Genomic DNA, 15,669 nt, shown 5'->3' with positions numbered 1-15,669 from the left:
CAGATTACCAGTCATTAGAGGGGCAGCTCTGACATGAAAAAGCAAACCCCTGCCTGTACAAGATGGCCGCCTCCATACTGTGGAACAAGCCATGGTAAGTCAGTAATAGGGAAAGATAGGCTGAAGGTAGACCATCTTCCACAGCTTCCAAAGAACAGGTACTCTTTAACAATGCAATCATGGGCTATTACTATACAGTTTGCGCTGCGCTTTACAATATAAGGAAGACATTACAATCACAATACAATTCAAGACAAGATGGTAAGGATGGCCCTGCCCATGAGGGATTGCAGTTGTTTTGATTAAAAGACTGCATCTTTCAGAAACCAGTCACACTAAATCATTGTACCGACTTTACGTACGCTTTAAATGGGGCCAGCAGCAAGTTGCTGCAGCAGCCGAAGTTTCCAATTGCAGAAAAAGTCCTAATTTCATTTGCAATGTTGGCAACTATGCAGCTATTCATGAAAATGCATATCCTGACAAATCTATGGCCGATGAGCTTTGCTTATCTGACAATGCCAGCCTGAATCAGCCCAAACTCCTGAAATGCATTTCTTTACCACATTTATTTTCTGTTCCCTCACCTTCTCTAGCCACTTTCTTTAAAATCAAGCAAAGCATACTAACCTACATCTGCTATAGAAAACACTTTATGTACTTCACTTTGCACTTTTGTAAATGACCATGTAGAGTGTACTATAAGTCGTGCTTTTTCTAGGTAGATTTTAAAAGTCATTAATAAATGATTTAGCCCTCGATTACACCTGAACGTTTTGTAGCGCGTTCTACGCTCGACGAACGCTCTACAAAACGCTCAAAAATATAAATCCCATTGTATTCAATGGTCTCGTTCCCACCTTGGCGTATTTCCGCCCGTCCCTAACGCGCTACAAAACGGCCCACGCCTGAAAAGGTACAGGTACTACTTTGGGCCGTTTTGTTGCGCGTTTCCATTGGGATACAGCCAAGTAGCCTTCGGAAACGCGCGACGGTCGCGCAACTTTTTTACCGCGAATCGCGCGACAGACACGCATATGCAAAACGCCTAGGTGTGAATGAGACCTTAGAGTTAAAAGCACCATGATGTGGTATATGGTGAATAGGCTACAGCATTGTAAACTGTACGGGAAAATCTAGCACACAGTGTGAGCCCCAACCTACAACTAGATGATAGTCTACGTGCACAATACAATGACCTACAGCAGCCAAATTTAGCTCTCACATGAAATCTGTAAACTGATTACTAGGGGATTCTGCTTCCTGGACCTTTCCTTTCCAAATAAGCCCATATGTACGTAAAGAGTCCATCCGCCTAAAAGAGACATTTCAGTTACTGGCTGGCCGAGTTCTGCCTGGTTTTTCACATTTCCGGGGACTCCAGTGACAAGATCTGCCACCATAGTTTGTCTACCCTCGTTGACTTTTTCTGCGTTAAAGCCCAGCTTGTTGTGTCCTCTTTCTTTTTGTATTCATCATAATATAAAATTAAAGTGATATCAAAGGCAAAATTATTTTAAAGGAGAATTGTACAGATATACAATATGTACAGATAATTATTTCACTCACCTCATAGTTCTAGCCGACCTGTGACAATGAGACTGTCACAGGTCGGCTCACTAAATCGGGAGGTGAGCGAACACATACCGCCGTTCGCTCACCTCTCGATCCTGTCACGGCTCTCTGCCGTGACAGGGGAGGGGCTGGATTCTCCCCTCCGATCCGCTAGCGCTGATGGCGGAACAGACGGGTACAGCTGGCTCTGCCTCTACATAGGCAGAGCCAGCTGTCAGTCACGCAGCTGGGCGGATCCCGGCACAATTGTCGGGATCCGCTTCAGCTGTGGCGTCTCAGTATACCGCGAGCAGCAGCTCGCGGTATACTGCGGTGTCTCAGTATACCGCGAGCTACAGCTTGCGGTATACTGAGCCTAGGGTGACGGGAGGACGCTAGTTTGTGTCCTCCCGTTACCCTAAGGAGAACTATGGGGAAAAGCCTTAACCCCATAGTTCTCCTTTAAACTATATCAAATGCTGACAATGGATGCTGCTTCTTGATGTTTAAAAGTTTTAGTTTCCTGTAGAATCAGCCGGTCCTCTGTGCACTGGCTCACATATCCTGTTTTAGGGCGGCTCATTTCCCTTGCAGGGTCGTATGGAGCCACCCTTGTGTGTGCTAGTAAGCTGTGTGTCTCTACCAACACACAATGTCCAAGGACCTGTAGCACACCTTACCGTCTTGCCCTGCTGTGTCTGTGTGTTGGTAGATGTTGTGTGGATGTCACCAGCACTCCAAGTATGACCGAATACGTCAAGATTTTTAGTGAATCTTCATTTTATTTTTGAAGTCACTTAAAGTAAGTGACTTCAAAAATAAAATGAAGATTCACTAAAAATCTTGACGTATTCGGTCATACTTGGAGTGCTGGTGACATCCACACAACATCTACCAACACACAGACACAGCAGGGCAAGGCGCTCCCCTCCCCTCTCCTCCTTTTCCCCTTCTCCAAGCTGGTGATGGAGAGCTACTGGAGAATGTGTTCTCCCTTGTCATCTTGTACTAGACAGGAAGTTCAGGGAAGCTGAGCTGAGAGATCTGGAGCTGTTTTGGAAACATGATGTCTGTAAGTGTTTGGGCTTTGCTAGGCAATGTATATTTGTTTGACCTGGATTTATTATCGTGTAGCACTCCCCTCCTCCAAGGGAGCCGCAAGAATAACCGGGGTCATCACTAGTTTGTCTAGGGATTTGGGTATTTTGCTGCTCCATTAGCATTAACCCCCCACTTCTAGTGCTCACAGAACTGACATCCAGGCCCAAAAGTATAATGCTGAAGAACTTTTACTAAACACATTCACTCTGGGAGAGAGGGTATAGGGATCCTAGACATCCAGGGTAGTACAGACATAAACTCCAGACTCACCGGTCCCTTTTTAGCAATTCAATGTAGATCCATTTGTAGCAGAGTTTAATAGATATTTGAGCAGCTGATGAGCAGAAATTGGCATAAAACTTCAGTAGGAGAGACACCAGACTTGCTTCTGAGGTCCACTATGATCAGGGCACCCCCATCAGTCATCATCTTCCCTAGTTCTCCACCTCCAACAATGACAGAGGTCTCCTCCAGACTTGAGAGAGATCTCACCATAGGAGTCCCTAAGAGATGTAAGGAAGCTTTAAAGAAGAACTCCAGGGTAATCGTTTATGCACCATTGCAGTGGGGCTCCGCCCCCCACCTGCACTGCAAGGGCTAACTGTTCATTTGTGTTATACTCACCTGAACTGCCCAGCTGGCTCCCTGCTTCTCCGGTCACTAAAATGGGTCTCCTCCTCTTCTGCACAGATGAACTGTTCCTCAGCGTCCTCACATCTATATACTTGTATTCAGCGTGATGACACAAGGCTTCTACGACCGCTGCAGAGGAGGGGTAGAGAGGCTCTAGGGACTGGTCTAAGAACAAGCCGGCTCCAATGATCAGGTGAGTATAACTTTTTTTTTTTAGCACCTAGACACAAATAAGCAGTTAACCCTTGCAGTGCAGTGGTAGCCCTACTGCAAGAGTTAATTATGATTTTCCCCCAGAGTGGTTCATCTCTGCAGCCTATACCAAATGTTTCACTTTATTGCTGGGTCCTGATTTGCGCGGACTTCATGACCAGGCCCAGGCTTGGTGGTCCACTGGTGGCTCATGAGTAGAAGTTCTGCCAGTGGTATCTTGTATTCCTACAATAACTGATGATGTTTTCATATAACTATACCTATATTTGTAATTTTATTAAATGCCAAGCTGAATTTCTCTAAAGCTCACATAAGCTCCGGCCTAGGGTGGCAGGACTGCCAGGGGTGGCACACAGCCATCCAAACAGAATGCTGTCGACTGTTTATAATACAATATTCTAGACTGCTTCCAGTGCAGTCCAACTGGGTTGTAATTGTTATTTGCACTGTGTATTAATGTACTGAGTGCTTATAGTTCACCCGTGTTGAGTCTGAACACTAGAACTGAACTACTAGCAGAGAAGGGTGAAAGCTTTCCATGCTCTTCTGGTTGTCGGTTCTAGGTGACTGTCCCTTTTGACACTGTTTGTTCTTGGCCTCATTGTGCCTTGTGTGGCTATGATGTCTCATCTTGTTAGTGTGATACTATGTCTAGCCAGCCAACTGTAGTAGGAGGAGGTCTCCCAACACGAGACAGTTGGCCTAGGGGGGGCAGGAAGTATAAATCCGGCCTTGATTACATGTGATCTCTACTGTAGCACTGCATCAGTTGCTATTTCTAGGCTCTGCATTTCCTCCCAAATGGGTTCCTACCACTCTTCACATGATTGCATCTTGATGTAAAGACGCACCGGAGCAAGGACTTTGCATAGTAAATAATCTTTTTGCTTTTGACATGACCCCACGATCGAATCAAATCCACCTAACAGGAAAGAATACTACATGGCATGCTTCATGCGGTATGCACTGCAGTACTATCAGAGCATTGCTGTACAATGTGAAATTGTCGCCTATCCGCCTATTCCTTTCTGTAGAATAATATGACAAAAGCTGTCACATGTGACGCACAGCTCTACATTGATGGGCTGCTGAGCGCTCACACCTTCATCACCACCTCCCTCCTCCTCTTCAGCAGTCTCAAGTCCACCTCTCCAGGGCTATGCCTCCCACCCTGCCTGCCTGCCTGTGGGAAGTGCAACTATGCCAAGTGTTGTGACATGCATGGCATCTACCGCTTCCCTACAGACGTGCACAGTCCTTGATTGTGCCTTCTGTCATTTAGGTGGTGCTGTGCACACTTCAGCTGTATTTGCTCCTTTTTTTAAATGTCTTATCAGATGTGCCAATGCCAAATTCAGTAGGATAACATGTAATATTCTTAAGGGTCTTTATCTATGAAAGTTAAAGCTATATTCCAGTGTAAGCAACTATTTTCTAAATACAAGAGGCATGCCTATTCTTACTGGAATCTTGGTGTGCTTTATATATTTCTTCCAGGTCTGTGCATTAACCTAGCGTGAAACCTTGCCTCGTTTTGCAGGAGCTTCCTGTAATAAAGACCGGTCACTGCTGTTGTCTCTCCTTGTGCAGGGTGGCTGGTATTGTATCCGCCCCCTCCTGTAGTTTACTGCAGGCAGTCTGTAGTGGGTGGAGCCTACTGGGTCCCTCCTACAGCTCTGCGCTCTGCAAAGGCCATGTACAGCCTAGCGATGATGGTCCACAGTTGTCACTATCAGGAAACCTGCCCCGAGCCATTGCTGGAGCACCTTCATATATACAGGAAGTGGATGCAATGAGGCTGCAGGAGATCAGTAGCACTGAGATGCAACAAAGGATAAAAAAAAATGTTAAATCAAGTGCTTTATTTAACCCCTTACTGCAGGCTCCTGCCGTTTTAAACACCGGGGACCAGAATATGAGCTCCCTTTAAGGCAGAGGTGTGAAACTTCTGCCCTCCAACTGTTGTGGAACTACAAGTCCCATTAGGCATTGCAACACTGACAGTTAAATGCATTACTTTCAGAGGCAGAGGCATGTTGGGATTTGTATGTAAAGCACAGCTGGAGGGCCTGAGTTGCCCACCCCTGCTTTAAGGGGTTCTAAACACTGGAAGCCAGTATACAGGCTCCTGATCATGTGATCTGCTGTCACAGTGGACACATGATTGGGAGCCTGTCCTATTGGTTGTGCTCACTCATTGCTGTCATGTAGAACCCTTTATTGGTTGGTAGACGGGCTCCTGATCGTGTGATCACATAAACAGTGACTGGGATCTGTTGGTGACAGCTCAATCACAGTGCTGGGGACACCAAGTGAGCACACTCCCAGCACAGACCACCGGCTGTGCACATATAGGTGGTAGCCAGGTGTTAAAGCCCACGCTGCGCTGCCACCTACATGTGTACGGCTTGCAGCAACAGGTTAAAAAGATGGCAGTTGTTTATGATTTGCAGTTTCACCAAATTAAGTGCCATTCAATTGAGGTTTACATCTAATTTAAAATCACTGCCATGCTGATGTTAATCTTGTATCACTGTCATACATCAGACAATACAATCTTTATGGGCAGTGCAAAGATTCTGTGGCAATATAAAACTGCTGGTTAAGAAAAATACGAAGAGAGAATTACCCAATACTAGTCATTCTTCCTGTGCAGTGTGCGGATACTGTAACTGAAAGCAGAAATATGACATTTCTGGGACAATGTAGCATGTAGAAGTAGTGCACGCAAGCGCAGTACGTCCTGAAGGCCGGCAGGGACGCGCTATGGGGCGTGCACGTCTATAGGGTGCCCGGGGTGCCATGTTCGCCGTCACACCGGCACACTCAGTGTATTTGTGTGCTGATGTCTTTGTGTCTCACTGCAGAGGAGTGGAGCAGCCGGCGTGCTCTATTGTCTTCTCCCCAGTCCTGGGTAACCTCTGTCGCCGGCTGCTCCCCAGTGCCCCACCCGCGCCCCGGTTATGCCCACTGCCAACAGCGGCAGCATCTCCCGGCCAGACTGAGCCAGCGCAGGACAATTCTTCCAGGGCAGCTGAGAAGTTTCCCATCCCCCTCGGCCCGGCAAGGATAAAATGAAGGATCTGAAGAAGTATATGACAGAAGGTCTGCTGCAGTTCACGATCCTGCTGAGCCTGGTCGGGGTGAGGGTGGATCTGGAGTCTTACCTGCCCCCCATCCGGGAGATCATACTGGGGAGCAGCTCTGCCTATTCTCAGATCCCCTTCCACAGCCTGAGGGACACCTGGGGAGGCTCCAGCCTGCACCCGAAGAGCCCGTACCTGGACTCGTTCTTCACTGCCCGGAGGCTCCTGGACGAAGTGAGGGCGCTGGGGGACCCCCGCATCCCCAGGACTGAGCTCAGCGCCTGGCTGGTGCATGCGGCGTCCGGGGATGCTGAGGCTGGAGCGGCCAGCGCTCTGCTCAGTGCAGGAGCCAATGAGGAGAGCGGAGGATCCGCGGACCCCCCCGCGGACAATGAAGGGCCCAGCCAGACACCTGCCAGGAGCAGCAACCTACAGCCAAGCCATGCATCCCCTTCCCAGCCACACATCGCTACAGAAGCCAGCCCCGGAGACTATACCAAAGAGGTAACTTCACTTCTATAGAGACAATGCACAGGGGGGATTGAAATGTACTAATAATACCTACATGTGACCTGATGGCAAACTCTTATAATCCCCTGACTGGGGGACAATTAAGGGTGCTGACAGGAGAGAGCAGAGAGATGAGCCCATCAGTCTGTGGCTGCTCCTTCATTGTCCAATCACAGGCTAGAGGCACTGAACTAAGTGATTTCACTACAAATCAGAAAAGACAGGTCACCAGGATGGCTGACCCTAGCCACGCTACCCCATCCCAACCACATTGGCCAACCCTGGAAGACTACCACAGAGGTAACTTCACTTCTCAATAGTCCAGAATAAGAGAATGCAGATCAGGTCTATATAAAAAAAAAAATATTTGATATAAGCAGAGGGTAGAAATACCTACCCAGATAGCAAGGATAACTTGCTACAAACTTGTGGCAGGGTGAAATTGTAATTCTTGTTAACTTGCTGCACACGTTCCTGGCAAGTTATAGACATGCAGAACACTTGCAGCACAAGTTCTAGTTGTCACTTTTTGAATTTGTAGCAAATTTGCTTGGCAAGTCTACAGCAAGAGTCCTGCAGGTCTTAGCAAGAGCTCTGCAAGCTCGCTGGTCTGGAGACTTGCAATGCAGACTTGCTGTAATTGTGCAACAAAATTGTGACGCTGGGCAAGTCTGCAATAGTTTAGCAAGTAATTTTCAAACTTGCAGCTCAATTGCTTGCTATCTGGGTGCATGTGACCTGATTTCAGCCTTCTATAATCCCCTGTCCAGCAGCACTTAGACTGCGAGAGGAAGGGGCTATCAATTATGCTGTATTGACATGTGCTGACAGGAGGAGAGTGCAGAGAGATGAGCTCATCAGTCTATAGCTGCTCCTTTTATTGTCCAATTATGGGCTGGGGGCAGAGAGGTGACTGAACTATGGTATTTAACAGCAAATCATAAAACACAGGTCACCAGGATGGCTGCCTCAAGCAATGCTACCCGGTGGACTATACCACCAGACAATGCAAATTGGGGGTTATTTAGGAGCAAAAAAATAATAAATATAACTCAACAGCAGCTGTTATAAATAAATGTTATATATATTTTTTTTTATTTAATTATTTTTTAAATACCCCTGCAGTGAGATAACCCCACCTCCCCCCCCCAACAACACACACACCCACACACACACACACACACACACACACACACACACACTCTGCAAGGGTTACCTGCTCATTTACGCCCAGGGTACCAGGAGGAAGGGCTATACCTTACCTTCCCTCGCTCCCGTGGCATCCGGTGCTCCCCTCCTCACTCTGACACTCCGGGTTGTGGGCGGGCCCTCTGACTTTTTGTCCTGCTTTGTACGTGGTGACATCACTTTTGCGGCCACCAGCCGGAGGACCAAAGAGCTGAGGTTTTGGAGAACCGGTCGCGTAGATTGAGGAGCCAACAGCTGCGAGGGATAAGATGAATAAAAAGTCCTTTTTCCTGGTACCCTTGGCAAAAACGAGCATTTAACCCTTAAAGTGCAGGGGGAGCCTTACCGCAAGGGTATTTTTGTCATTTCCCCCGGAGTTCAGCTTTGAGCTAGTTGAGCGTTGATATCTCAGGCAGTTGACTAAGGAAAGCCAGAGAGGCCATGCACGCTTCCCAATAACTAAGACGTAGCCAGATGCCCAGTGCTCAGATCCACATTAGCATTAGTATGTTGGCTCTTACTGGCATGGTAAATATAGGCTGCCATGCACATGTAGTGGGGATCAGCTCTGTAATATATTAGTGCATGGCTGGACAAATCCTAGGTGCCAGGTAAAAATGACAGCTGGCACCTAACGTTTGAGGGTTTTCTCTGGTTGTTGTCAATGGAACTGACACTTAAAAATCCTTCTGCTCCTGGAATGGACAGATTGGCCCCTGAATTCTATATTAATTTGCCCACCCCTGTATTAGTGGGTGCGGCTTTTATAAATAGGGGTGTGTTGAAATGTGACGTAGAGCTGTCCTGGCCTGTGCGTACATGCCAGCCTGCGTTCACCATAGTGGCATTGAGAAGTGGCAGTGATGGCACAAGGGTTTGCCCATGTGCACAAGTCCTTACAAGCTCTAAGTTTTCACAATGGAGAAGTCACCCGTCTGTGGTTCAGAGCTGACATGTGCCAGGCTTTGGGATCTTTCATGATCTGGGATTGACTAGAAAGGTCTTCATGTATGTATTTACATATAGGTGTCATCATAATAAAATATACCTCCACTGATCTCCGAAGTCTGATCATGTAAGCTGAGGAGATAGCATGTGTCTGTAGTATGGTGTACCACGCCCTGCCCGTTTCTCTTCTGCCTTGTTATAATATACGTTAGGATTACAAAACAGCCACAGCCCTAGTAATCAAACTGGTCTGTCCACCATACTCCTCGCTATACCTCAATAATCCCAACAGAAGAGAATGAATGAGCTGTCTGCTTCCATTATTGCATTGTCTTTGTTTCCTTGGCTGTTAGAAGAGGTGGTTTGTAGGTGGCATGTCTCCTACATTGCCCCAGAGCATGTTCTGTCAATTTACATGTAGATCGGGTGTAGAACCTTATGTGAACTCGAAGGTACGGCTCTCCAGGTGTTGCAATGCACATGAAACTTAATGATAACCTCATGAAATCTTTGACTGTGAGTCAGTAAGCCAAGAGACGAGATTTATGTGATTAGGATTTCAAAGGTCAACGAAAAGAGGTGAAATAAGCTCCTCATCCAGTTTCTGCAGAATAATGGAGAGGAGCAAGTTCACTCAACATCTGTCTGCAGTAACCAATCGGAAGCGTCTGAGCCCCTGGATTACCCATACCTGGTTCAGCCCATGGGGTTCAATGCAATTTAAAGAGGAATGTCACCCTTATCTTAAAAATGACAACAAGGACACCTTTAGAAATGTTTAGTGATGGCAATCTACAGATACTTATACATAATTGCAGGCTTATTATCCCTTTGTGTACCTTTTTATTAATCCTCCCCATTCTTTTCATGGTGGCCATTTTCACTAAGGGCAGATGAATCCACCTCCCTTTTACTTCTGGGTCTGCCTCTTGGAACATGCAACAGTAGGAAAAAAATCCTTTCCCTCCCCAAGATTTTGCAATTTACAGCTGAGGTTTCCCAGGAAAGCACTGGTGATGTAGCCTTGCCAGGATCCAACTGTGAAGCCAGGGCTACATCACCAGCGCCTCACTCAACCAGGAAGCGGGAAAACAGTCATTGTAAGAAAAAGTAAAAAAATGTTTCAATGTAAGCTGAGTTCATATCTGCAAGAAGAGCTGCATGCTGATGTGATTGTTAGTAAAAGGGGGTAAAGGTCCACTCTAACAGTGTATGGCCAGCTTTAGGGTCCTTTTAGTAGTATTAATAATATTAGTGTTCCATCTAGGTAAGCTTTGTTTTTTTTTTAAAGTCTATCCCTGGGGAAAACAAAAAACGTCCCTTGTAGTGAGGTTCACCCTGCACCACAAGGGTTAAACTCTAATTTTTGCCTCGGGGGTCCCCATAACAAGCACTTTTTCTTGCCAACAGCCGGCGCTCAGATCTTCTCCTTCATGCTCCGGCTTGTGAGTGGTCCCTCAGAGTCCTCCCTACTTAATGACGTCGGAGGGCCTGCGACCGCCAAAGTGTGGGGGAGAAGAGGCTATGGGAGCTGGTCTTGCAGTGTAAAGCTTGCCTGCAGGAATGAGAGATTGGATAAGTAAAAGTACATGATATGGGCACCCTAGAGGATAAGTACAGGGGCAACTCCACTGCAAGGGAAATCTTTTTTGTTTTCCTCTGCGATAGGATTCAATAACGTAGCCTAATGTAGACCAAAGGCATGCAGTAATCCATAGCAACCAAGAAGCAAGTTCTAACTGCTTGAGCTGAAGCAGACATCTAAATTATTTGGTGTTGGTTGCTGCAGAGTATTTTGAAGTAGAATCTGCTACTTTGCCCACAGCTCCGTTGCTTAGTTGAATCAATGCCAATCCTGGTCCTTCCAGGCATGGAGGAGCATATGACCTTCCAGGATGCAGTGCTTGAGCATGAGCTGGCAGTTGCCAGGCCTGAGCACTGACAAGTGCAGAAGACTAAAGAGTTAACACTACGTAAGGTCCAGCATCATCTGACATGGAGATTACACAGGTTTTGGACTCCTGGCTACAACAAGCTGTAGGTAAGTATGAGGAAGTGGGGGTCGTTCTTACAAGGTAACATATCACTTTGCTCTAAACGAGTCAGTGCCTGTGTTCCGGTCCGGTGCGGTCGGAAAAAATAGTGCATGCAGCATTTTATTTGACCGCACCGGAACACAGTCACTGATGTGCCACGCGCTCCAGTGCAGCTGATCGCACTGTGACCGAAGGGCGTGGCTGCGGTGCCATTGACTTCAATGCACCGCCACGCCCCCTCCTGCTCCAAACAAAGTGAGCCGGCCGGACTGCGATCCAGTGTGTTCTGGCACCAATCGGGCCGGAACGCACTGGGGCTGGTGTGAACTAGCCCTCAGAGTCCTAATTCCTGAGTACTTTACTTTCTTTCAATTTCAGAAGCTGCAAACTCAATAGATGGCTATGCAGTAAATGTATAACAATATTTCACATAATACATGTGTTTAAAGACTAATTCCACTTGTATAGTGGACCTTTTTACCCCTTTCACCAGCTGATATGAAATCATCTTCCATTCATTAGTTAAACACACGTTTTGCTTTTATGTTGTACTTACAATTACTGTTTTTCCACTTCCTGGTTGAACGAGTCACTGGTGATGTAGTCCTGGCCTCATAGATGGATCCCGGGAAGGTTACATCACCAGCGCCTTCCTGGGAAATCTCCTCAGTAAACTGCAAAATCTTGCGAGATCTTTTCCTTTCAGATAATGTGCACTGTCACTTTTTTTTAGGATTCATCTACCCTTAGTGAAAATGGTCACGGTGAGAAGAATGGGGAGGAAAATAAAAATACGGTATGCAAAGAATAAAAAGCCTGCAATTAATTATTTGTAGATTGTCATTACCAAACTACTATAAAGGTGTTGTTGTCCCTTAATACAATTATCCAGGTCATGGTATATCTGTAGAAAATAAATCAAAACAACTGGACTTGCTGTAATTTTCTTGAAGACGTTTCACTGGTCATCCGGCTAGCTTTCTCAAATCAGAAAGCTGGTCAAATGACCTGCAAAACGTCTTTAAAAACATACAGCAAGTCCAATTGATTGGATTTAATGAAAGCTGAGTGTTTAATAACGTAGAGGATCATTTTTGCAATGATATTTACACATTGAATCTAAGTGATTGTGATTACATTTAGTTTAGCAGTTCTGTCATCTCCGAGCAGAGTCATTGTGATTGATGTTTTTGGAAGCTCATACATTCTCATTTTCTTACATGTTTTGCTGCTTCCAAGATTAGACGACCTGGCTCCTGAATCAGACACGATTGTTGTCCAACTTTTTAGTATACCATCAACTTGAAATTGGATTGATCATTAGAGAACTGGAACATATTTCTATTTGTTCTAAAATCAATAGCTTCTGCCATTAAAAGGAAGCAGCTGCTTTATTCTGTATTTATGGCTCGCCTTTCTTATTTTAATGTATAACTGGAAGGTAATAAATACGCACTGCTAGGAACAGTGATAAGAAAGGTGAATAGCCAACATGCTTGTGGTTTATTCTCCGGGGCTTTTCCTCTTTGGATAAGTAATTTGGTATTTCACCTTTTATTCCATTGAAACTGTCAAAGAGTCCCTGTTCCCACCTACTGTAGATGTTTTGTAGCTGAAAGGGAAAAGCACTACAACTCCCAGAGGATTTCCATTGTTTTCTATGCCTCCTATTCACACCTGAGCTTCCTGTAACTTCTAGCAAAACGCCTGTCACTGGAAAAAGCACATGAGCTACTTTTCTGCAGATCTCCTCACCTTTGGCACCATAGACTTCAGTGCAATGCCTGTCAATGCGCGTTTGTTGCACAAGAGCCAGCCTTCGTCCTCGGCACAATCTGAAAACGCATGACAACACGCTTTGGAAACCGCTTAGAAACCCAATTGACAAATGTGCGACGACATGCGTAAAAACGTTAATAAGAAATAGCCTGAAAAAATTTCTGAAACGCTGACGCTTAGTCCCCGTTTACACCTAGGCATTTTCTAGCTCAAAGCTGCAAAAAGTCACACAATTAGTCAGCGCCTGTGATGTGTCCACTCCAACAATACTTTCCATATTCCTCCTTTTGGACCAGGAAGGCAGCATGTCCCAGCCCGACAGGGATGTCCACACGAATATGCAAATACAATAGAAAAGACAGCGTCACTCTGATAAAGAGGATGCACCCTGAAACGCGTCAGTCTGGTTACAGTGACCAGCGGGTCCGGACTGTTGATTCAAACAATCACCTACGAATCGTTTTTTCTTGATGATGGGAGACGCGTGTCAGATATGAATTAATTAAATGCATGATTCTATGTGAGTATTCTTAAAGGAGAACTATGGGGTTAAGGGTTTTCCCCATAGTTCTCCTTAGGGTAACGGGAGGACACAAACTAGCGTCCTCCCATCACCCTAGGCTCAGTATACCGCGAGCTGTAGCCCGCGATATACTGAGACGCCGCAGTATACCGCGAGCTGCTGCTCAAGGTATACTGAGACGCCGCAGCTGAAGCTGATCCCGACAACTGTGTCGGGATAAGCCCAGCAGAGTGACTGACAGCTGGCTCTGCCTATCTAGAGGCAGAGCCAGCTGTACCCGCCCCCTCCCCATCCGTTTCTGCCAGTCAGCGCTGGTGGACTGGAGCGGGGAGGGGGGAATCCAGCCCCACCCCTGTCACGGCAGAGAGCCGTGACAGGATTGAGAGGTGAGCGAACGCCAGTATGTGTTCGCTCACCTCCCGATCTACTGAGCTGACCTGTGACAGTCTCATTGTCACAGGTCGGCTAGAACTATGAGGTGAGTGAAAAGCACTCACCTCATAGTTCTCCTTTTAACTTGTTTCTTTTAACAATAAACCTTTTACGTATTTCTTTTTGGGGGAGAGAGATTAGAACACTTGTAATGTTTTTATTGCCGCCTGTGTCCCTGTTAGAGCCCATTCACACCAGGGCAATTGCGGATCTCAAAAGGGAGGTTTTGGGAGTATTTAATTGCGTTTCAGCGCTGAAACGCAATAAAAAACGCCCAAAACCACGCTGAAGAGCGCGGTTCCATTGAAAGCTGTATGTAAACCGCACTGATCAGCGCGGCAAAAATAGTGCAGCAATGTATGAGATTGCTCATGTTGGCAGATCCGTGTGGCCAAACCACTCCGGTGTGAACGGGGTCTTAGTGGTCTCAGACAGGAAGTAAAAGGAAATCTCCCCTTTGGGACACAGATGGAAAAAAGCTGACTGAGATTATAATTCCCCACCCCCAAAAAAAAACAGTTTGGTCTTCAGTTCTACTTTAAGTGGACCACACATGGCAACTTTTAGGCAATTTGAGCCACTTTTGATCAACTGGGACTTGAACATACGATTACAAATGGCTGCCTGAAACCAGTCAATCCAACACCCATGAGTTTGAACGATTGTACTGGTCTATAAATTACCGGCTTCAATACAGGTTATTGAAAAAATGATGTAAAGCAGAAAATGACGGCGGTGCCACATGTATGGCCAGATTTAAAGAAGAATGCCATTTTTTAAAATGAAACCTTGCAGTGGAGCTACCCCCAGTGCGGGGGTTAGGTGCTCATTTTGGTCTAGGTACAAAATAAAAAAAGTTATACAGTACTCGCCTGTCTCATCCTCACTTCTGATACAATGTGTATAAAACATGATAACTCGGGTACCTTAGAATGCTGCAAGCTGGCTCTAAGGTTCTGGTGAATAGAACGCTCCAAAACGAGAAGTTAACCCTTGCAGTGCGGCGTAGCCCCACTGCAAAGGCTAAAAAAAAAATTTGTCCGGAGTTCTTTTTTAAGTCAGACGTTCCTTCTGTTTATCAGGAGTTGAGGCTGTGAGGAATCGGGGGCTCTTCAGACTTTGATCCTCACAGCATTAAGGTCTTCTTCCTAGTAAGTTCAGAGCCCTCTCCACAGGCTCAGATCTTCAGGGAAATACCGTGTAGAAAATTCCATCTTGTTGAACTAAAGCTCTTCTTTGATCTAATATTTCAGCCAAGGGAATTTCTACAGAACAATGTGATGTCTTTACTTTCACTTTTATTTGGTGTGCAGTGATAAAAAAAAGTGATTAAATTGTAAAATTGGAGATGAGGGTGCTAAAAAGTCGTCACTTACGTAAAGCATGCCAAACAATAGGTACCCACATGTCATGAATGTCCATCGGGAAAAAAAAGTATTCCTCACTTCCTCAATTGTATTCCTCACTTAAAGTGAGTTTGTTGCTATTAAAACACAAGAAGATCTGCATGCAGAGAAGACCCCTAATTCTTACCCGTGTTGCCCCCCAAAGCTTGCTAAAGAAGGTTCAGCATCCAAAACATTTCTGGGGTGTGTTGTTTGCTTGTTCCACCGCTGTGTTCTGCACTTCATTCCGCTGGCCGCTACATCACTACTGTGTCCGGCGT

The 15,669-nt window shown here is 46.0% G+C and overlaps 1 protein-coding gene across 1 annotated transcript in view; it reads left to right on the top strand.

The window, feature by feature from the left end:
* Positions 1 to 6,520: 6,520 nt before the first annotated feature.
* The window catches only part of NFE2L3 (nuclear factor, erythroid 2 like 3), a 38,389-nt gene continuing 29,240 nt past the window's right edge, over positions 6,521 to 15,669 (top strand). Inside the window, exons 1-2 of the mRNA XM_018573480.1 lie at positions 6,521 to 7,091; positions 15,495 to 15,505. Of these exons, the coding sequence (XP_018428982.1) occupies positions 6,576 to 7,091; positions 15,495 to 15,505 (527 nt within the window). The 5' untranslated portion in view covers positions 6,521 to 6,575. The remainder of the gene's footprint in view (positions 7,092 to 15,494; positions 15,506 to 15,669) is intronic.

This window comes from Nanorana parkeri, unplaced genomic scaffold, assembly GCF_000935625.1.
Source record: "Nanorana parkeri isolate BGI_ZX_2015 unplaced genomic scaffold, ASM93562v1 scaffold4, whole genome shotgun sequence".
Taxonomy (NCBI): Eukaryota; Metazoa; Chordata; class Amphibia; order Anura; family Dicroglossidae; genus Nanorana; species Nanorana parkeri.
Note: the sequence above shows the minus strand (reverse complement) of the source record. Positions and strands in the feature narration are given on the sequence as shown.